The 24,218-nt window shown below is 42.2% G+C and overlaps 1 protein-coding gene across 2 annotated transcripts in view; it reads right to left on the bottom strand.

Annotated features, from left to right (window-relative positions):
- Nucleotides 1–24,218, bottom strand: part of PTGFRN (prostaglandin F2 receptor inhibitor) — a 77,592-nt gene that overhangs the window by 46,544 nt on the left and 6,830 nt on the right. For both annotated transcript variants that reach the window (XM_081907864.1, XM_081907863.1), the window contains exons 2-4: nucleotides 4,484–4,861; nucleotides 3,452–3,871; nucleotides 1,758–2,141 (exon numbers count right to left, since the gene is read on the bottom strand). In XM_081907864.1, coding sequence (XP_081763990.1) covers nucleotides 1,758–2,141; nucleotides 3,452–3,871; nucleotides 4,484–4,861 — 1,182 coding nt within the window. The remainder of the gene's footprint in view (nucleotides 1–1,757; nucleotides 2,142–3,451; nucleotides 3,872–4,483; nucleotides 4,862–24,218) is intronic.

Below are 24,218 nucleotides of genomic sequence, written 5' to 3' on the forward strand. Positions count from 1 at the left end.
AAACATGTTTAAAATTGGATTGTACAAATGCTGCAGAAGTGGATTTTCAGCTCTCTTGGCTCTCTGAAGAACAAGAGATGCTGTGGCTGTCAGGACTGGGTTATCATCAACCAGATCTTGATTTGTGCTACGATAGCATTCAGAAGTGTATATGCACAATGCTTGAATTTCAGCAGAGTATAAGTAGAAATGCTTGCTCCCACTGCTTGAAAGGCTGTCAAGAATCATCTGGCTCCTAATTGCAAAGTCAAAAGCCAGAAACTTGATTTTTTTAATTATCCTCTAAGAGATGCTGACACGTCAAGGCAAACTCTACAGAACAACATGGTTCTTTAGAAATTTGTGCTAGGGTTTCAGTTTTCCATATCTCTCCTGCCTGGATGCTCATTTCCTAGAACATCTGCATAAAAAGCAGATCTCAGTAGCTTAAGAGTTCAGCCAGAAAAACAGAGTTAGTGAAAACACAGTTCTCCATAAAGTCAAAGCTGAATATTGGGGTAAGGAAAAGTGAAAAACAATGTTTTTGTCTAGACAAACTTCTGGTTCAACTCCTAATCTTTCTATATGATATAACATCCATTAAATAATAGAAAGTGATCTATATTATTTTTAGGATTTCCCCAAGGAAATATGGCAGATCTGACAATGGGTCTGAAAGAACCATTATAGTAGTGACTGTGGGATTAGTCCAGTCGTCCAAGCCACACTCAAGAACAACAAATCAGAGCACAAGAAGGTGTCTAGATGAGTCGCTGGACTACCTGAGACCAGATTCTATTATGCAGCTTTGCCAAACGATACTATCTTCCTGATAGAAACTATAGATGTGGCCTTCAGAACAAGTGTGCATTTGACTATATTTTTATTTATCAGTTGTTTCCCTTCCTATCTCTTGTCTTTGGAGCAAACACATTTTATTTTGGGGTTTTTTTTTAAAGAAGAACTTAAAACAGTACGGAACATTCCCAGCTAAAAAAACTGAACGATTTTGAATTTTCTCTTTGGATGACTAATGGGAAAAATTACATTGCTACAGAGGATGGCAGCCCATGTATTTTCAGGCAGGCTGTTAAAGAAGACCGAGACTTAACAACAACCAGCACTGCATAAGTCTGTTTTATGTCATGGCAGGTCCTGTGGGGATTTCCAGCTTATCTATCCTACCAACACTACCTTTGGGCTTGTTGAAAGCTTTTGAATGTCCCCTCTCTCTTCCAAGACAGGGATCACTTTAAATATTAAAACTATTCCATCTTTGTGTTCTTTTAAGTCAAGTTAAAGAGCCACGTTTGATCAGAACAAATGTTTCATTTTAAAATGTTTTCTCAGGACTGATACAATAGACACAAAAAGGCATCCATGACTAGTCATGAAAAAAGCCCAGGATGGCTGGTATAATTAAGAGACCATGTTGGACACACCACCAATGAGCATGAACTGGTAAGTCTTAAAGGGTTTAGCATTTTTAAGAACTACATAATTTTCTTCCAACACAGAGTCCAGGGCAGGAGGGATCACTCCTATTGAATGCCACTTTCTGTTCACTTCCATATTGTGGTATAAACCCAGGATAGAAAACTTGTGAACCTCCAGAGGCTGTTGGGACTACAACTGCCATTATCACTTTGCCACTGGGTCATACTGGCAGGGACTGATGCAAGTTCAAAGCACACCACCTCTGGAGGGCCACAGGTTCCCTATCATTACACAAGAAAAATTATCCATCAACTTTATAGCATCACCACCCAGCTACTCACCTAATGCCAACACCTCCACAGTGACAGGGACAGATGTCCTCTCTGCTACCTTGTGCCAGCTACCATTGTGCTGTGGCACCCAGAGAGTTGCTTGGCAGTAGTAGTAACCGGAATCTTCAGTGCTCACATCACGTACCAATAGGTGGTAAGAACTCCGATCCACATGGCTGAGGCTGATGAGGGTAGAATCACTAACAACAGAATCACGGTCTGCACTTAGCAAAACCTGAGCTTCTGCCATGGTGCTATCAGGTGATTCACTGAAGTACCACCTGACCTCTGCTTGGAAAATGCCACTTCTGTCTGTTGTGAAGTTGCAGGTAAGGTCAAGGGAGTCCCCCTCTGTCACAGATACATTGCTTCTGGTGATAAACACACCTAAAGCTTTTGGCAGGAGGGAAGCAAGACAAAAAAGTGTTATTTTCAACTCTTTAATACAGCAGGTAGCCTAACTGTTGGCTTCTGCTGCCTGCTTTTTTAATTAGTCGCCTACATATTTACAGGCAAAGTTCACATATATTATTGCTGAACTATAGAAAAACAGGCAGTGAACTTTTTTCCCCAAGTTTCACTACTTATTTAATTCTATGTTCTGAAGCAAATCATTGTGCAATTTCAGTTTTCTTAGAATAAAAAAACAGCTACCTTTGCCTTGTGCAGGGAAATGCAAGGACACAACAATTTTTTTCTAATCAAATTCACTGTCAATCCAGCTTCACACAATTTACGTCTAGCTATGACATCGTTCCAACAGAAGGTGTTCCAAATGGCTCTACATTTTGCTACGTACAATTAATCCGCCCAGGGGAGAAAAACACCTCACATGCCTACCTACTCCAACATAACAAGCATTATAACTTCAAGCACAGGGAAGATCAAGGGGGTCTCTCACCATCACAGAGATGTTGTTTCTCATAATGAATACACCTAAAGCCAAGACACACTCCCAAAGGAATACAAATCAGATTTTACAAGCTAACTACTATGAAGAACTGAACCACATCTGAATGATTGCTGTGGCATTTTCAAATTCTCTGTGTGGTGATTAAAGGATTAAAGGTCCAGTATGAGTATACTTGCAAAAACATATAATTTCATTTTGCTGCCAAGAAGCCAACTTGCTTATTCTTCCTTCTCCAAAATTACCAACGTACACATTTTGCAGCCTGGCATGATCCTTTAAAGCACATGCATTGCACACAGGTATATTTAAACAAAGGGAGGGGAACAGTCATTTAAAGACTACTGTCTAGTAGCTAAGCTATTGGGGGGAAGTTGCGAACTTAAAACAACTGTAGATTTAAATTCTCCTTTAGCCCTAGGCAATCCCCAAAGCCAGGTAACAAGACCTTTTACACAAATATCCTATACAAACTACTGAAAAAGAAAAGAGTCCTCTGTTATGAAGCCTGGGTTTTAAATAGATTCCAAACACAACTATGCAGTAGGTATTCAAAGAAAATACAAATATCTAAGTTCTTATTTGCAGTGCCTTCACAACATATCTAACACATGTACTGAGGAAAGTACACACTGTTACTATATTATATACTGTGCTGAGATACTTAAGGGAGCAGCCACTATGGCTTTACACCAAATGTTGGTGGCCTGCACATTCTGTCCCACAGCCACAATGGTGTCACAGCATAGATGCTGATACAGGCAACATCATTTCATGAATACCGCATGCTCACCTGTTGGCTGCACCACAACATTTGCTATATCCACAGCCTTCTCTTGTATCTTCTGCCATGAAGCATCTGCACCTTTAACCCATTCACTCACTCGACACCTATAGGCACCTTCATCTGTTGGAAGAGCTTGGGACACAGACAAGCGGTAAATGTCATTGGCCATGGCATCTAAACGCACATCTCCACTGATATAGCGCTCGTTATACTCTGAACCAGGCTGGAACTTGCCCTCATGCGTCAAGGAGAGAATTTCTTGCCAGGCAAACCCGTTTCTGAATTCCCAAGACACATGCAGATGTGTGTGTTCTGAAGAATTGGTGGACGCTGAGCAGCGCAACTGAAATGCATCTCCTTCCGATAAGTTCCAAGTAGATGTGGAGCGGGCTGTTGACCTACCAACGGTTAAGCCATCCGCAATCACTATTCGGAGAAAAGAAAGTTATCAAGCGTGTGGGTTATAATAAATGGCTTTACATAAAGCAACGATGAAACAGAGTCAAGCTGTGGTAGATTGTCATGAAAGAGATGACTAATTATGCAGCATAATGAGTACGCTGAGCCAAAACAAATCACTCACATTGGAAAGCATGAGCAAAAAAGTGTTTTCACACACCACACTTTCTCCCTTAACTCAATCAATTATTCAGCTTCAGAAAGACCTCCACCCACAATTACCTCTTCAAGTAAATCTATTAGCAGAGAAACTTCCCCTTCCAGTATACTTTGTTTAAAAACAAATGTCAGCGAAGAAGGGTGGAAGAGACTGGAATATAACAGGAGCTATTCTGAGCATTTTGCTTTGTTTTATAAATTCAAATGATCCTGTTGAGATAGTCACCAACCCACTGCTTCAATTAAGCAAGCACAGGACAATGCTGTGGCACCAATGGGACATGGGGCACTGTCCACCTTCAGGTTATACAAAAGTGTATTTGGCTAGATTGCATCTACTCCAGCCATTTCACGTATCGCTTGCAAAATTACACTAAGACCCAATACCAATTGTAAATACCCCTCACCCTTTAGAAGTACCTTTGACTTCGACTACAGCGTTGTAATTTCCCTGAACAACAGAATCTGTGCTGGGCGTTGTGCATCGGTACATCCCTTGGTCAGTGGGACGGATGTTTCCAATCACGAGTTCCACAGAGTTGTTGCTGTTTCGCCTCAATGTGATCTCTTTACCGTCAACCCGATCTTTATATTCCTGAGACGTGAACCAAGGGTCCCAAGTACTCACTACTTGTACAAATTTAGAGTCCAGAGCAGAGATTCTAGAGAACTCCCAGTCAAAGTTCTGCTCGCTGGGTCCTTCATATTGACTAACATTGCATGGAATCACCACCTCTGTGCTCTCAACTCGCACTAGAGGACCTGCAGGCACCTTCACAATACGCCCATGGCAGGAAGCTAGGGGGGGAAACAAAGGATTGTAAGTTAAAATTGCAAGAGAGAGTGAGTGTGTGTAATACACACACACACACACACACACACATATACATATACATAAAGGGAGCCATGGGGAGGAAAGTAAAAAGGACACTATTGTTTGCCGTTTAATTGATGGTATATTGCAATGTTTAAGGTGAAAATGTTTGTCAGTGAATTAGGAGAGTGCGCAGTGGGTTGAAATGGCGGAAGGCAAGATCAAATCCTTGCTTAGTTGTGAAATGCAATGGGTGGCCTTTGGGACATTGCTCCTCTTCACTACATCCATATTCGACTTGTCATTGGATGCCATCTGGGATTGTGAATACTGTCAGCCACAATTTAAGAATTCTTGTTCTTTCCACAAACATGATTTCCTTGATCCTCCCTTTCATCTGCACTATGTACAGCTCCACTTTAGAAGAGTTAACAAAACTGAGTCAAGAATTTAAAAGAGTCCAATTACCACCTCATCTAGTTTGCAGATGAAATGGTGTGTCTTGTTTCAGAAACAGAAGTCATTTGAAATGAGCTGCCTGGCCATGACTGAAAAGAGAGCCACCAATTCTGGTGATATTCTGGTGCCTAGATATTCTGAAGGTTTTAACCATTTTGGTTAAAGAGGCATGCCACCAAGGGTTTGTTTGCTTTGCAGCATTTTAATGTTTTAGACATCTCTCATCAGTTAATGCTATTAACATTTTCATTGCTGTGTTAAGTTGGGGACGTAAGTGATTATTTAATGTTAACAGAAGAGGAAGTTCAAAACTGCAACTTTGAATCAAATTACAAAGTACCGTATGCCTTGTGCTTTTCTTCTATAAATAGCAATCAAAGAATTTCTCCTGCTTCTCTTTTATTCATTCATAGTAAACAAAACATCAGTGTTGCAATTTGAATGATTTCACAATGCTTGTGTTTTTGATGCATGATCATCTAAATATATATGAAAGTCAACAGCATGGAGTGGAAGAGATATCTGCCCCCTACAGCCCTTGAGCTTTCATTGTAAGAATGACACCCACATTTTGGGGGTTCAAATATTTCAAATGGAAAACACAAAAGAAATGCAACCCTTATTTCCCATCTCAGTGTTCACTGGTGTCAAGCATCTAGAGCTGCTGCTGGAGAGACAGGGAGCAAGACGACATACAGGGCACTAAGCATATCCTACATAATCCATTGTCTGTAGCCATGCCCCATGGCAGAACTGCATCTGTTTCGGACTGAGAAAGACTCACAAGTTAGGGATTTACATCAGGACAAGAAGACTTGACTGATAACTCAGGAACAACCTACAGTGGTACCTCGAGTCACAAACACCTCAGGTTACAAACGCTTCAGGTTACAAACTCTGCTAACCTGGAAGAGTTACCTCGAGTTGAGAACTTTGCCCCAGGATGAGAATGGAAATCGTACGCCGGCGGCACAGTGGCAGCAAGAGGCCCCATTAGTGAAAGCACGCCTCTAGTTAAGAACAGTTTCAGGTTAAGAACAGACCCCCAGAACAAATTAAGTTCGTAACTAGAGGCACCACTGTATTACAGGACAGCCCTAGAAGGGAAAGTGACAGAGCCATTTGTTGTCCATCTAAATCACCCCAATGTATCAATGATCAACAGCTTATCCTGGGTATTTATATCTTCTTCACCCAGGCCTTTGGTGGTAGGGAAGCATTTTCTTAGAGACAGCCCCCACCCCACCCTAAAACAGCTGCTTACCAGCTACAATAGACACAAATATAGGGATCAGACCCTGGAGCAAGCACAGATATGTCCACATATCTACTCAGGCAACACTATTACTGGACCTAATAATGTCAGCCATGACATGATCTTTCACATACAAGATGTATACAGTGTGAAAAATGCTAAGCTGCTGTTCTAAGAATGAAACAGTGTAAATAATTCTCTAGTTGTAAATTAACACTGTATAGTGGCCAGTTCTGAGGCCCAGTTTAGGAAGTATATGAAGTAGCATCAACAGGAAACTCAATTTAAAATCAATGATAATTAGCCTTACATCTTGCTGATTTAAATCACTTTGGTCTGAATCAATTCACCCTGCATAGAAGAACACTGCTCCTCACAAGTCCTAAGTGTTTCAGTCAGCCCATGTGGAAAGCCAAAACCTCTTCTGCCTTGCAGTGGGCTTGTTTTGAAGCCCAAAAATCTCCAAGAGCTACAAATGGGCTTTGGTAGGATCTCTCATTTCCTAAGAATGCTAAGCAAGCACTGCTTTTATTTGCAGCTCAAGACTTTCCATAAAAGGAATAACCATTTCAGCTGCAGAGATGCTTCAATTTCAGCCTCCAAACAAAATCACTTTAAGGATGTCTAATCCCACACTGTCATATGCGTGCTGGGTTTCTTGCAGGACTGTCACAGTAGCACCCCAAAATGCTGCAGCAGCTCAACAGCAATTCTCAATACCACAACAGCCTTAAACATAGACACAGTTTCCCTAGACAATTAGGGCTGGGGAAAGCCGTGGGATAAAGGTGTGGAAGCCAGTATTACATCAGCTTTCTTCTCCCAGGAAAACAAGCAGGCAGCTGAAGAGGAAGCGTTTCAGCAGCCTTCAAGGAAGGCAGGGTGGGTCTGGGAAGGCCCATGGCAGCACATGAATGGACAAGATAGCAATACTGTCACCACCTGGAGTGGACCGAATTAACTTTATTCTCCCTGATTACTTCACAGTATTGTGGTGAGCACATGAGTCCTTTATTCCCTGTCTCCTGTTTCCTTTTCTTTCCCTTCTCCTTGAGTGTGTGGTTTCCGTGTCTGTGCTTTCTTTGAGCGTGTGGCTCCTTTGGCTGTTTTATTGGTGGCAGTTAGCTGCGAGGCAGCAGCATAAACCGGCTCCTGACTCCTCAGCACTTCCATTGAGCAGCCGTGGTTCTGGCCCACTCCCTGGTACTTCCAACAGTAGATCTGACTATGCAGTTACCTATCCCCGCCCTGCCAGCTCAGTCTCACAGCAAGCTCAGCAGCGGACAGTGATCTTTCGTTTGCCCCCAACATGCTGCCATGCCAAGCGGCAGCTGTCAACAACTCTAGCCATCTTGTAGCCTTGTCACCAACCAGCAGGCCTTTCCAGCACCCTCTCTTTCTCTTGCCTTGTCCTACCCACCCCTCCCTCTCAGACAACTGCAGCAGGCCATTTTGGGCCAGACCTTAGGAGCTGCCACCACTGCTACTGCCCCGCTTCCCTCCCCCCCCCACTCCTTTCCCCTTATCCCCAAGATGGGCCAGGTTGGACAGGGAGAGATGAAAGAATGGAGGAGAGAGAAGTCCCCACGGGAAGTCACCCCCACACTGTTCAGTCCCACTTCCTGTATTCTTAAAAAACCCCTACAATTCCCAGGAGTCTGGGGGGGGGGTGCCATTTCCTTATTTGCCTCAGGTGGGAAAATGTATTTGGCTGGCCCTGAGTCTAAGACAGACATCCCCAACCTGCGGCCCTCCAGATGTTTTGGCCTACAACTCCCATGATCCCTAGCTAACAAGACCAGTGGTCAGGGATGATGGGAATCGTAGTCCAAAACATCTGGAGGGCCGAAGGTTGGGGATGCCTGATCTAAGAGAACTTCCTGGGCCAGAGATGGGATGGCCCTCCAGATGTCTATTATGGACCACATCCCTGGCCATTGGTCATGGAGTTTAAGAACAACTGAGAACAGCAGGTTCCCTATCCATGAGTTAAGCCCTGCTCAGTCACCAAGGTCTTCCTAAGCTCTGGCATGTTTCTATATATTTTCATTGTTCCCTTTGGCACTGATTTGCTCTTCAGCCCAGACTCCTGTTTCCATCCAATGACTGCTGGTTCCCAGTGCCCAGCTCACATCAGACTGCTGAACCCTGGCCCTGAACCAAGGTTCTTTCTTTTACCCGGTATCCTTATAGATTGAAATGCAAGAGACTGAACTTGGGAGCTTCTACATAGAAAGCGTCTCTATATAAAATTACGAATGGTATGGTGCCATCCAGTGAAACTGAATGGTGGGAGATTCAGGACAGACCAAACAAATACTTCACAAAGTACACAGTTAGAATTATGGGATTTGCTTCCACAAGATGTAGCAATGGTGATCAACATGGATGGCTTTAAAAGGGGAGGAGACAGATTCATGGGCAACAAGACTATCAATGGACTGTAGTTATGATGGCTGTATATCATCTCCAGTATCAGAGGCAAAGCCAGCTGCTATGAGAAATGAGTGGTAGGGATCTATTGTATTCATGTGCTGCTTATGGGTTTCCCTTAAGCATCTGGTTGGCCAATGTGGGAACATACTGCTGAACTAGATAGGACTTTTGTCTGGTCCAGCAGAGTTCATCTCGTGTTATTAGTAAAGCATATGTTTTTACCAGTGAGCTATGGCCCCTTGCTGCCAATAATTATTTGACAGTGACAATAATTATTTCTCTCCATTCTATGAAGCATATGCTGCACAATCCATTCCTGTCGATAATGGCCTCTGTTTCACTGAACTGATTATTCCAGTGTTACCTCTGACAACTATGATTCAAGTCACATATGATCAGGATCCCATTCTGCAGGCCATCAGGAACATTAGCCAATATTAAAAGCAGGCACGCAACCCATGAGAGTTTTCTGTAACAGCCCAGCCAACCAATAAAACAGATTATTACATCATCTTCACCACAGCATTTCTTGTAATGCACTTTCCTCAGGGCATATCTAGCCAGACACAGAAATACATTTTGCAAGGACATTTATTTCTACTGTACATCTGCATAATGCAGCAGGGTTAATGCTGTGGGAACCAGAGATAACTTCACAGTTCATATGCCATAACATTTTTAACCTTGGTGATGTAATAATCCCAAGTACTTTGCATGTGATTAAATAGAAATCTAATGATACAAACTGCTAAAAGGGGGACATTTTAACTTTGAAAAAAGTAGAAGGAGTACAAATAAGGTAGGAGATACAGGGTTTTGGAGGATTTGCTGAGTACCACACATCAATAATTTTATTCTCCAGTTTGAGCCACACAAGCATCTCAAACAACTATAGCATTAAACTATAGCATTAAAACAACTATAGGGAAGCTGACAGGAAAGTCCAGATTTTACCTATCAGCCATCCTTTAGCTGACACTGTCCTCATAAAACCCGTTCAGTCAAGTGTGTTCTCATTAGTAAAGAATCGAGCTGCTTGCCGACAGCTTCCACCAAATCAAAATTTAGTGCAGAGATGTTCAATGTTGAGGCTAAGGAGAAAGATTCACACACACAAATACACACACACCCTACCACCACCAGATAATCAGGCACAATCCAAATATTCTGGGGTTGACAATAGTTTTTTTTAAAAAAAACAATCAAGTTATTACAGAAAAACATAGTGTTCCGTGGTTCTCACAGAAGATGCTCACATTTCTAACAAACAGGAAGTTGCATTTTTCGTTGGGCTGTAGATTGTAGTTGCTCATCCCCAAAACAGCAACATTCCAAAATGGAGACATCAAAGGAATTATTTCTAACAAGGCCTGCATATTTATACAAGGATTAGCAGCTTCTGTTCAACTCTACCATCCTTGCAAAGGTCAGTAAGGCTCTCTTCTATGTCAACTAAAGCACTGAATCTTGAAGCACTTGGTGAGGAGGGGGAAGCAAAAGGTTATTCTGCCTTCAAAAGGAACAGAGGAGGAAAAGAACGCTGCTTATAAGAATTTTCTGAAGGGTTTTAAGAAAATTGAATCTGGCATAAGAAAAGGAATTAGCTGCTGTCTATAAATGATTCAAACCTTCAGGGTTCTGTCTGATTTAACTCAGATTTATCCACAGTACTAACAAAACAACTTCAGGTATATTACACAGCCAATATACTATGTTGCAGAGTCTGACTAAGTCAAAGACAACATCCCCACCCCACTTCCTTTTCCCTCCTGTCACCTATGCCACCCCGGAACAAAATGTGAACCATTATTGCAAAATTTGTTGAACCTGAATACCAATGCCCCAATACGTAAAGCACACACATTAATTATAAAAGCTACTTCTTCAGAATAAGGGTTCAGTTAAAGTGATAGTGGTACATACACTGGCACAAACACAATTTTATAAATAAGCATCCAGTATGTTTTAAAAGCATATTATACTATAACATGAAAAATAAAATACGAAGTGATTCCCCCCCCCCCGCTATGACCCACTTAATAAGCCTGAGGGCCACACATATTGCCTTCCCTTGAATTAGTGATTTTTATCCTTCCCAACTCTGGATATTTTAAAGCAGCAGCACATTCTAAGGTTTGTATAAAAATCTCCATACAGGTTATGAGGTGTTCATTTTTCTGTTGCTGAGTGAGCTCTGTTCCCCTAAAAAGCACACCTTCAAAAGCACACATATACTGCCTTCAAATTAAAAACTATCCTATCTACCTCCCCCGTCACCGAGCCAAATGGACTATCCACTTTTGTGGTTTCCCCCCAAATGCATTGTAGGTTCATCTGCTCAAGCGTTCGTTCAGCAGGGCTTTGGGGGTTTTTTAAAGCCCCCTTTTAACCTTTTTTTAAACCCAGGGCCTGTAAAGGGGAGAGATGTTTTCTGCCGCTTGTGTGACATGGGAGGCAAATTCTGTATGGAGGGGGGGGGCGAGGTTGACTATAATAATACAAGGTGATGGAGGAGCTCCTCAAGTTCACCCTCCTTTTATGAAAAGCAGAGGCAGGGCAGAAATGCAATCAACAGCTGCATTCTACCCTCAAGAATGTCTGATTAGGAACAATGCTATATCAAAGGGGCATTGTTGGGGGGAAATGATGGTTGCCCCCATGGGCTAACTACCTCCCAATAATACCAGTATTCAGCAGTGGCATTCAGACACACACACACACACACACACTTTCTGAAAGAGTCTAGGCCAAATACTCAGCCCAACTCTTATTAAAAACTGCTTTGAGGCATCTCCATGACTGATGCCAAGGGTTGGCTAATCAGTGCTTTGCAAATCCTGCTCCTGCTGAAAACAAGAACAGTCTGCAATGTGGGGGTTGGGAGGAAGATGCATCAAGTATCGTTCCAAAGCAGGCTCACTGCTAACGGTATATACATCTGTATACACCTTAAAATGCATGCACTCACCTGGCCACCCACTGCTTCCAAGATACAACGATGGCTACTAACCAAGAATCTGAACACAATGCATTTTGTATTTAAATAACAACCCTCCATTTCATTTTGTTATAGCATGTTTTCGTAATAGCCTCCTCTGTACCAATTATCTAGAGTACATTGCCTTCTTGTGCTCATAATTTTTTAGCCATCCTATCTATCCTTTAGGTCATTTGCAAATATGATAAAAGCCAATCTCTTATGCTCTTCCATCATGGTGAAAATTAATTCGGAAAAAACTTTCTGACAGTAAGAGCTGTTCAGCAGTGGAACAGACTTCCACGAGAGGTGGTAGACTCTCCTTCCTTGGAGGTTTTTAAACAGAGGTTGGATGGCCATCTGTCGTGGGTGCTTTAGCTGAGACTCCTACATTGAAGTTTGGACTAGATAACCCTTGGATCCTTTCCAACTCTGAGATTCTATGATTCTATATGAAAGGCACTAAGGCTACAACTGGCTTCTTTGGGGTCAAATGAAAAATACCTTCAGTAGGATCCTATATATGTTTATTCAAGTGCAAGTTTCATTTGACCCTACTCCCACATAGGATAGCAGTCTTAAATTACTTTTCTCAGTAATTTTCAACTTCACCCCACTAACCGTTTCCAGCAATTCATTTAGATACTCCCCAAAATTTGTTTTCCATATCCTTCTGATATGTCACAATGCACAGTTTTCTCTATACTTCTGTGCATGGTACCATATTCATAGATGATTATTTAGACTACTTGTTTTGTTATCTGTCACAATGCATTTCTTAACAACACCAGAGCAGATGGCTCCTTCTTCAGTAAGTTGTGATCAAAAATTGCACTGCCACGAATATCCGAAAACACACAATTTAGATGTGCACTTGTACGCATAGTGCTAACATGTGCACATGGAGGAAACAGTGTCAAAAGCACATGCAAAGTGATGTGATAAACTCAAATGTAATTCATCAGCTCTTCTGTGCCATTGCCATCCTGTTTCTAAACTTGTTAAGAACTGACCTCGACAATTATTTCCCACCAACCTTCCCCACAAACGAAAGAAGAAGAAAAAGCTTATGAACACTACTATTTAGAGTTATAAAACTGCTGAATATAGTGGGGTTATCCCTACGGTACCATTTAGGAAGAGAATCTATCCAATAACAACCTTTACTATATACTGTGCTTGCAGTCGGACAAAAGCATGTAGAATGGTTGGAAGTCAGAACAGAATTTCAGAGAGTCAAAATTCTACTAGCCATTTGAAATACAATTGCATAAACCTGCTTTAAGGAAGTATGCCTTGCCCTAACCCCATAGATTCCTTCCACTTTGACCTTTAGATTTTTAATCCCTTCTTTTTTGGCAGACCATTACAGCATGTGGCACAGTGTCTATCCTTAAAAAGGGTCATACTCTTTCCTTGCAATGGTGTTCAGATTGCCTTGTCCAGCACAGAAATCTGCCATCTTACTAGGCGCTGTGCAGCAAAAGCAGTACAAGCTCCGTTAGAAGAGCCCAAACGGGAATCTTTATGGCTAAGCTATAATCAGCCTAGAAGTGGTTAAATGCCATGCTCCAAATGTCACTTGCATACAATACAGTTTTGCTGCAGTCTTCAAGCAGGAGTTTATGTCCCAGCAGATCTAAAGAATTACTATCCCATGGTATTTGGGAAAGGTGAACAAGAGAAGCCATCTGAGATATGCATGCATTGCTCGTCCCTTGTCGACTGACTTTTCTTTTAATGGATAATGCAAAGTGCTTATCAAAGGAATTAGCCTGGGTATAATTGCTTAAAACCTATTATCTCCATCAGGCTGAAATAAAGCATATTGCATCTTAAGCAAAGCCTCAGAAATGTGATCAGATGCTAATAGTGCTAGATTCTGCTAATCCAAGTACAACTTCAATTAAGAAAAAACAGATTCCCCACTCTACCCATCCCTAATCATGTTCCACCACCAGGATAAGTTTTGGCTATTCAAACATGTTCAAAGCCCTTGTGAAGAGTGTGCTTTTCTCAGCATCCATCCTTGCAATATGGAGATAATTACCAGGGGACTTTACAAGACTGTTGCATGGCTTGCCTACATAATGGGTGATGTTTGCTTGTGGCATCCCACTGGCACAAATGCGACTTTCCCCTCATATCCGCCTAGTAAAGGTAAAGGGACCCTTGACCATTAGGTCCAGTCATGGACGACTCTGGGGTTGCGGCGCTCATCTCACTTTACTGGCCGAGGGAGCCAGCGTACAGCTTCAGGGTCATGTGGCCAGCATGACTAAGCCGCTTTTGGCAAACCAGAGCAGCACACGGAAACACCGTTTACCTTCCTGCTGGAGTGGTACCTATTTATCTACTTGCACTTTGACGTGCTTTCGAACTGCTAGGTTGGCAGGAGCAGGAACCGAGCAACAGGAGCTCACCCCGTAGTGGGGATTCGAACCGCCAACGTTCTGATCGGCAAGCCCTAGGCTCTGTGGTTTAGACCACAGCACCACCCCCCATGCCCCTCTACATACCCCTAAAATATACTATGGTGAGTTGATGGGACTGCAGATGCTATATCACTGGTTAATATGCATGCACATTTACCAGAATATCTAGAATTAGTGTGCTCTTCCAATAACCTGAAACTATGTTTAGCTCCTTCTTTGGTTTCCAAAACTGATCATGCAAAACTAGTAAGAAAAAGAAGAGCTCTTCTCTAATCATGCCACGTGTATGATTCTTCCTTGCCAAGGGTAACAAGCTTGCTCTCAACAGCTAGAGATAAATGTGCTTTAAAAGTGCCACTTGGTGATGAAGGACCTGAAACAGACTCCCTGTGACCTAATAGCAAATTGGCTCATTGCAGGGCTAGCAAAAAGTTACTTGGGTGGGGGGGAATCCACTGTGTAGAATCAGTAGTTGTTTGCCTCCCTAGTTCCCTTCCAGAAACGTGTGCTTTCCCAATAACTATTGTTAACTATGTTTAGCTCCTTCTTTGGTTTGCAAAACTGAACATGCAAAATAGTAAGAGATGAGCCCTTCTCTAATCATGCCACGTGTATGATTCTTCCTTGCCAAGGACAGCAAGCTTGCTCTCAACGTCTAGAGATAAATGTGCTTTAAAAGTGCCACTTGGTGCTGAAGGACCTGAAACAGACTCCCCGAATTGGCTCATTGCAAGGCACTTCATAAAAAGCCAGCAAAAAGTTACTCTGGGGAAAACAATCCACTGAGTAGAAGAAGAAGCAGTTTGCCCCCCTAGCTTGCTTAGATGTCATGGAAAGAGAGTGTTCAATAAGAGCTGTCATAAAAGCAAAAGAAATACCATGAAGTCAGAATTCAGTGCTTCTTCCAACTACTGTGCCCAGGTGACCAGCACAAAGTATACGCCTTATGAAGTTTATGCCTTGTGTTCTTCAATCACATCCGTAAGCCAGCAACAGGTCTCTTCACCCAACCATCTCTTCCATCTTTTTGCTTGCTGGATATTTGCTGCTAATTCTGCAAGCATTTATTCTGCATTTGATATATCTCCTTGTTAAAGGTAGCAATATTCTAGTTCAGGGGCAGTCATCACAGGACTCTCTTAACGTTACTGGATTCCAGCTCCCACCAGCCCCAGCCTGCATGGTCAATGGTCAGGGATGATGTCAGTCAAAGCTGTCCATGGGTTTTCTAATCTCCAAGGCTGATTTATGGCAAGAACCTTCCTTCACTCGCTTATGCAGAGTCTTGAACTTGTGCTTGCACAAATTTAAAGACCTTGTTTCAGGGTCTAAGGGCCTATATTTTAAGCTCTGAAGCTACATCTATTGATAGCATTATTCATTTTTAAAATTTATGTCCTATAAATTTTTCGTCAACGGGAACTCAAGGCAGATAACAAATAAACCTTAAAACATGGTCACATCAACGATAATTAACTCCAACTTTTGGAGTGGGAGGGGCAGAATCAGCACTCAATCAGGCCTGAATGCATTCCAGAACAAAAACTGGATAAATATGTTTAAGAAAGATGGAATGCACATAAGCACAGAGTTCGGGTGGTAGTGATCTTCCCAGTAAGATACTGATCTTGTGGAACTTCCCAATATTACAAAACTAATCAGGTTTAGCTTTGCATTATGCTCAAGTTGTGAAAGCACCAGAAAGGATTTTTAATTCTTATGAATAAAGAATTTAAAAGGTCATCCTTGCCACAAGACCTATCAAATATTTAAGCTAGAATTTATAAGCTACTCACAACAGGCTATAGTCAGAATTTCTGGGATAGTTATCTAGACATAATGTCACATGCAGACTACAACAAATCTGTTTGCAGTGATGAGTGGGATGACATCGTCTGACAAGGTACCAGCTTCCCTTCATCAGGACAAGCAATTATTAGTATCTCCTTTCTATCTCTTTCTCATTGCCCTAATCTTGCTGTCTCTGAAACCTCACACAAGCCCAAACTGCAGTCATTTGTATTCAAGATTTTGAATAACCTGGCACACTCAGGCACCTTATGCTGCAATTTGCTTGGCTCTCTAGTGCTTACCTCATTCCATATAAGGCAATATCCCTACCTCTCTCAGTCTCTGTGATAGAAACAATTCAAGCTTATGGGCGCAAGGCTAAATGGGTTTGGGTTGCCTGTGCAATTTGTAGCAATGGACCATCTTGCTATCCCCCCCCCCCTCTAAACTGGCACTTCAAGCCACAAAGCCATTTTATTAACCATCCACCATTTGGGGTAAATATTTATCCTATATATGTTTGTATTGGCATTTGTTAATTCCCACCAAGCCAACAAAACGTTAGTATTTTAAAAGTAATTGTGTCCTTTTCTATTACTGTATGTGGTACATAATCACCTCCAAGTAACATCCAGGCAGAGGGCCTTCTCTCTAGTTGCACCACTCTGTGGAACACCCTCCCATCAGACGTCAAGGAAATAAACAACTATCTGACTTTTAGAAGACATCTGAAGGCAACCCTGTATAGGGAAGTTTTTAATGTTTGATGTTTTATCGTGTTTTTAATATTCTGCTGGGAGCTGCCCAGAGTGGCTGGGAAACCCAGCCAGATGGGCAGGGTATAAATACATTATTATCCCCCAAAGTAATACAGTGCTTCCGTGAACACGCACGTAAAAGATGGGTTCAGGCATACATGTGTAAACATGCAAGGAGATCCATTCATTATATTCACCCATGAATAAGCCCCATTCAACTCAGCAAGGCCTACCTCTGAGCAGACATTTGTAAGATTGTGTTACAATCCATTTAAATAAAGCAGTCTATTCAAATAAGTCTTCGACAAAATGGAATAGAGGGATGGGATCAAATTAAACTTCTTTTACTTAGGAGACTCTACTAAGCAAACTATAGTAACACATGCCAACCCTAAATTACAGTTCTCAGAAAATCGCTACTCTTCCATTTATGCTAATAAATGTCCCCAAAACTAATAAATAAGACCATTATCACAATACAAGCAAAGCAATATTTCAAACACTTTGTGAACAGGGACTACTTTCTTCTGACTCAGTCCTCAAGTGCCTGATCTCTGAAACTTTACGCAAGTTTTATTTCACAGAGAACAGATGGCCTGCACTTCTCAACAGCCGGGTCCATTTACAGCTCATCTCTCAAGTTGAGCCCACCATGCTACTTTCCACTAAGAAAATCTTAGTGCATTTACATGTCTAGGTGGAACAACAGAACTCAAATCAAGAGATTAGCACTAAACTGCAGGCTTAATTCATTTTCCCATCTCTTCCAGGAGGTGCTACAGTGCTCGTTAAACTGCATCAAAAGTGAACAAAATGAACAAAGAATAAAGCAGAAGAGCAAAACAAGAACATTAAAATGCTAATAGAAATCAGCAGATTTATTTACACAGGGGGTGCATAATTCCTCCCCCCCCCCTCCATTTGGCAGTTATACAGTATGAACACACCTAGTCATCTTGAGCTAAACAGCAGTGCTTCTAAGCTAAGAGCAAGAAAGCAGCTATAGGCCTGACCCTGCAAACAAAAGCCTCTGTACTACACCCCATATAGCCTGTGCTTCCATATAGAGTTGCCAGGTGTGTATCATTCTCATTATGCAGCTGCAGGGAGATCTGCTGTGTTGTCGTAAGGAAGGGCCATCCTTTGTTGGAATAAGCTGCAACATTTTGAATGCAAACTTCATCCGTGTGAGAAATAAAGACACTGAATTTATACAGGATCATGCCAACAGAAGCTACCTTAGTACCAATGATTAATTACCAACCCCCACTCCAACAGTAACACAATTTCCAATCAAAAATGCAAAATCACTGTTTTCCAAATGATTTGGGGAAACATGTTATGAGCAAATATGCACAGCAAAGCCCTGGTACTTGCTTTTCTTTCTGTGCTTTTCTTAAAGAAAAGTAAATTGGGGAAGGGGTGAATTGAGCATCCTGTTTTCTCTGGGACCAATGGGCTAAAGTAAACATTAAGGGCAAACATTATAAAAAAGAAAGGCAACCTTGAAGATTGGGATTTTGAGTGGCAATGGAGATCCTTAACCCTTTCCCTTTATCTGCTCCAAGTCCACCCCCATAATGCCACACATAATTTTAACCCCACGTTTCAAAGGTGATTTTGAATTCCATGGAGTTAAAGCTGTATGGAAGAGATCGATTTGGAGCAGACCAACAATGGATAGGGTGTTCACCACCTCTTCTCTATTCAAGATCCCCACACTCAACACTGCTTACACTTCAACTGAAGGAAGAAAATATGACACAGACCAGGAGTCATCTAAGTGTCCCTAATCACTCGAACCCAATTACATTAGAAAATGTGTGTTGTGGGAAGCCAGCACACAATTTAAAATTAGCATCACACCTTTGCTGCTTCTGTCAGTTGCGATTCCCTGGAACCCACTCCCCCTTTTAAAACTCAGAACGAACTGATAAAAGCCACTTGTTTCACAGTTCTGCCAAGACTATCTAGGGAAGCGCTCCAGTTAATAATGGCAGACAGAGTTCAAACTGCAAGTCAAACTACAAGTCAAATCATAGTCAGGAAATGCAATTGTTTATCATGAGCTCCAACTGAAAGCCATGACAGACTTCTTTCTTTCTGAAGCTTAAAAACCGAGAGTCCTTTCTAAGAGTACTATATATAGACACAGAGGAGCTGTATGCCTGCAGTAAGCCACCCTTTATTTACTCAACCGTATATTTAATTCACATAACCGTTTTCTGAAGCAAAACTGCACCATCAGCCAAATGAAACAAAAGATCCCATATAACGCAACACCAGAGTTAGCGTTCTGTAATTCCCTCCGATCACCCGCATGGTTCTTTGGAGTCGTGGCCTAACCACAACCTCTGCAACCACCTGATGATGCATGGCAAATTGCTTTTAAAACTGAGAGGAGGTTCAAAAGCAGCTTGCAGTTAGAATTGAGGTCAGCTGTTTCAAGCCAAAAATCCCATTAAACTAGCCCAAGCTCCTTGCCAGAGCTGAAGTAGCTGTTTTGACTCAAGCCATAGTTGTTACTGCTGGTATGCCGAGCAAAGTTAATCATGGCAATGCAGGATTTAGAGATGGGGAATCTGCCATTATGTGTCCTTCCCAGAAGCCCTTGGTGAAACCTGCACAGCACCTAAAGAGCCTCATTTGAATGTCTGCTACCTCCTCCCACACTCCGCTTTAAGACGTTTACAAGCCTCAGATAACTTGGACACCAGCCAATTTTTCTCTTCCCCTTGGTCCATTAACCATCTGGCCTTATGAAGATCTAGAGAACGCAAAAGCTTGTACCCCATTTTGTGATGTTGGTTAGCTGAATAAATGTATTGGCAAAATACACAGAGAGAGGAAGATTGCCTTTCCAGGACCTGGGGTAGCAAGACGTTACACATACCCATCTGTGCATTTGGTTATTACCAAGAAGCAGAATTTCCTGCCTTTCCTGATATATTCCACTTCCTAAAAAGGAAAAAAAAATTAGCTGAGAGCTACCCATTTTCTTCCTTTCCCCTTCCTATTCCCTCCCACTCAAATAGTGTTATTTACTTAGTAAGCAACTGACGTTATCTGGGAAATAGTACTACATCTGCCACCTGGGCCTGAGATTAAAAGGTGTGTAGTAATCCTGCCCCTCTTAGCTCTTTGAATATTCTAATGGTGTTGGAGGAAATATGGGGGAGACAATGGATAAGGTAAAGAAGAGATCTTTGTAAACACCCCTTCTTCCATAATACAGTGGTACCTTGGTTCTTGAGCTTAATCCCTTCCGGGTGTCCGTTCAACTCCTAAAACCATTCGAGAACCAAGGCACAGCTTCCAATTGGTTGCAAGAACTTCCTGCACTCAAGTGGAAGCCGTGTCGGAAGTTCAGCTTCTGAAAAATGTTCACAAACCGGAACACTTACTTCCAGGTCTGCGGCGTCCGGAAGCAGATTTGATCGGCAACTAAGCCGTTCGATAACCAAAGTACGACTGTACAAGGGGAGAAAAACACATCCATTTTGTTTCTTGGCTGAAATGCTTTAGAACCATGTACCAAAAGTGCAATGTCCTTGACACATGCACAACATCCCACTGATGCTCTCTCCCCATTTTGCCCTTAGAGTGCTATCAGAAGCCGCTCTGCCAGCTCACACCTCACTGAGCTTAATGGGCCTTATGCCAGCCAAATGCTTAAGCATCCACTGTGCATAATACTTTGCTGTATCCAAGTGAGATATGCCCACACTTGCCCCGTCCCGTCCCTGCCATTACAGAAGTTTACAAAGCAAGCTATCATGAGCAAAACTGAAGTGAGAGCACACAACATTTGTCAACACTTGCTGCAATCTACCATTAAGTCAGATTACTGGAATACCAGCTTTCCTCTAACTGTTACATGGATACAAACCGTAATATTGCCTTTCAAGTTGCATTTGAGGGGGAAATGGTTTTAGGTACTATATACAGATTCAAGACTTGAAATGTGAATGCAATTCAGATTCTGAAACAGAGGAGGTAAATTCAAAATAAGACTCCAGAAACTCAGCACTATACCTGTTGACACTCTTCATAGTTTAAATGTTTAAAAAACAGTTCTTTTCTTCCTTCATTAGCTTTCCCTACCCCCTTTTTCATGTTTCCATTTAGACTGTAAGCTTGCAGGTATAGTTTTGTGGTTAATTCTGTGTTTTGCACCATTTTGGGGTTCTTGTTTTCCTCTTCACCACATAGACCCCCTTCTGCTTTGCATTCTCCACCCAGAACATTAGTTACAGCAAGCAGGGCCACCTCTCTCACTCTCCCAGGACTCTAGCAAGAGCAGATATAAGAGTAAGGTAAAGGTAAAGGCACCCCTGACCATTAGGTCCAGTCGTGACCGACTATGGGGTTGCGGTGCTCATCTCGCTCTATAGGCCGAGGGAGCCAGCATTTGTCTGCAGACAGCTTCCGGGTCATGTGGCCAGCATGACTAAGCCGCTTCTGGCGAACCAGAGCAGCGCACAGAAACGTCGTTTACCTTCCCGCCAGAGCAGTACCTATTTATCTACTTGCACTTTTTGGCGTGCTTTGGAACTGCTGGGTTGGCAGGAGCAGGGACTGAGCAACGGGAGCTCACCCCATCGCGGGGATTCAAACCACCGACCTTCTGATCAGCAAGTCCTAGGCTCTGTGGCTTAACCCACAGCGCCACCCTCGTCCCCAGATATAAGAGTAGGAATGATACAATCCAGAAAGGGGGCAGATAAAAGAGAAGAGAAGAGATTGGCTTGACCACTACTGGCTTTTGCCACACCCATGTCTGGCATGCACACCCTGACAGATTGCAGCCCTTGACATTGACAACAAAAGGTTTTGCACTTCTGTTATAGAGTACCAAGACCAATTTTAAATATGCAAGTTAGTGCCTCATATGATGGCAATTCAGACAGAATGTTCACTCCTTTGGGACCAGTTCATATGACAGTTTTGTTCTACGCAAGCAGTCTCAACCATCCGCAGCAAGTATTCATGTGAAGAGTGTTCATCTGGGTCCTTATGGATACGCAGTTAACAGCAATTCCACCTACCGAGATAACAGGAATTGTTCCACCTGGATCTGTCAACTCTCACGCTACGTTTATGCTTACATAAAGGGTCAGAAGTTGGGACTGCTGACATATATAAAAAGGGCGTTTAATTGAGATGGTCCTTTGAAGCACGGCTCTCAAAGAACATACACTACTGGACTGCACTGCAGCAGCAAAAGTTTCTAAAGGTGGCCTAAGCAGAGAATAACAGAAGAGATGCAGGTGAAGGAGGATGGAAAGAATGTCACATAGCAATAAATCCTTCCTTGGCACAGAATTGTCATTCCCAGTTATGAGCATGCTTCAGTATTAAGATCTAGTCAAATACTCAAGTTTGACAGGCGGGCAAATAATACTTCACTACCATTTCTCTACTACTTCTTCCTTCACACTGTTCATCTCCCATTGTCTCAAAGAGAAAAGAAGTGAGGAGGCTAGCCTATTTCCCCAAACCTGACCATGCTACTTGCTCCCCCAAAATCCTTCAAGAAGTAAAAGGGGTTAAGGGGCATTTTAGACATTTGTATATCCATCAGTTACTCCTCCTCTTGAACCTGTCTCCTAAAGGAGGCTTAGAAGACAGAGGAAGCAGCAGAATCCTATTGCAGACACACATATTACCCTAGAACTGCTTGAGGAAAGATAGCGGGCATTGTTCCTCCTGGTCAGGAAGGCTAAGTCACTAATGCCAAAGACTCTGGTGGCATCTTCCCTGCTCCCCAAGCACCTTGCAAGGGCACTCCTCTACCCAGTAATAACAATCCCAGTTACACATTTAACTCCTTTGTTTTGGTTAGTGTGCTATCATAACCAGTATCTGGCAAATTGCCATCTGGTAGAGCAGGACCAAGATGGCAATAGGATGAGTTTCTCCTACCACACCATTTGAGCATCCCCACAAATACTCAGCTTCAACAAGAGCTTATTCCTTGAACACCAACTAAGTAGTAGTCAGACATGTTTAGAGTCACATGCCTGTCAAGTGTGTCAATAGTGGCTGAATAACATGGCTTGTCATCTTTCAAACTCTACCCTACATTGCAGCCCATTTACTTTGCCTCAGAGAAGTCTACCTTTACAGTATGTTTATTCTTAAAATATGATAAACCACCACAAACTATTAATTTTCTCTTCGTGGAAACTCAGCACTGTGTTGTGATCACAGAGTCCTACTAGAAAGCAAACCCCAAAATTAGAACCATCAGCCCATCCTGGCCATTTACTGCATTTCAGCGCAGACTCACACCTCCAAGATAGCATTCCCTGTTCAAACAAGCAGCTCTCAATTATTTCCTCATTCTCAGCTCTAAAGAACTATGCAATCTCTTTAGACTCACTCACAATACCATTTTCATTTTATAAAAGTGTCTAACATTGCAGTAAACTGTAAATCAACCCTGAGCTTCAATGATTCACAGAACCTGAAGTTCATTTGTATTGGGAAATCTACCCTTTATCTGCTGCCAAAACATAAGAACAGCTATCTATATTCATGCAATAACTTGTGCCAAAAAGCCCACCCAAGATTTGGTGGCCTCTATCTTACGCCATCCCAGAAACATGAGAAGTTTTACTCTTGCCTTCCTATATAGTATTCCTCATTTTTTCTCCAAATTACGAAGATTCTTCCATGGAGAAACACATTATTAAAACCTCCCACTTTACTGAAACAGTACAGGGCCAGTTAATGTTGCAGATTGTACAAATGAGCAGCAACCACAAGAAAAGAAACCCGATACACAGATCAGGTGGACAACGCACATGTTAATTTCCTTTTGCACCACAAGTCCACAATGAATATTAAAACATGCATCAAGAAGAGTAAAACTGAGAGTACATGGTCAGACTAGTTCACGTCCCAGATCACAACAATGATGGCAATGCACAGAGTGGCATTTCTCCCCCCAGACACAAGGGTGCTAAATTTCATGCAGCAAGCCAAGTATTATCAGAGAAATGTGATCCTCTTTAGATTTTCAGATGTTTTCAGCATAGGCACTGTGAGAAGGTCAAAGACAAAATTCAGTTTCAACTTAGTATTGGGTGAACCAATAGTGTAAGTAAATCCATTGATTATAATTAAACCTAGTACATTCTCCACCAAATATCTTCCCGCCTCACACACATACCCTGTATCTGCTTTCCTTCATTATTAGCACTTTGCATCCTATATCCGCAACAC

This window comes from Podarcis melisellensis (genome assembly GCF_964234715.1).
Source record: "Podarcis melisellensis genome assembly, chromosome: 4".
Classification (NCBI taxonomy): domain Eukaryota; kingdom Metazoa; phylum Chordata; class Lepidosauria; order Squamata; family Lacertidae; genus Podarcis; species Podarcis melisellensis.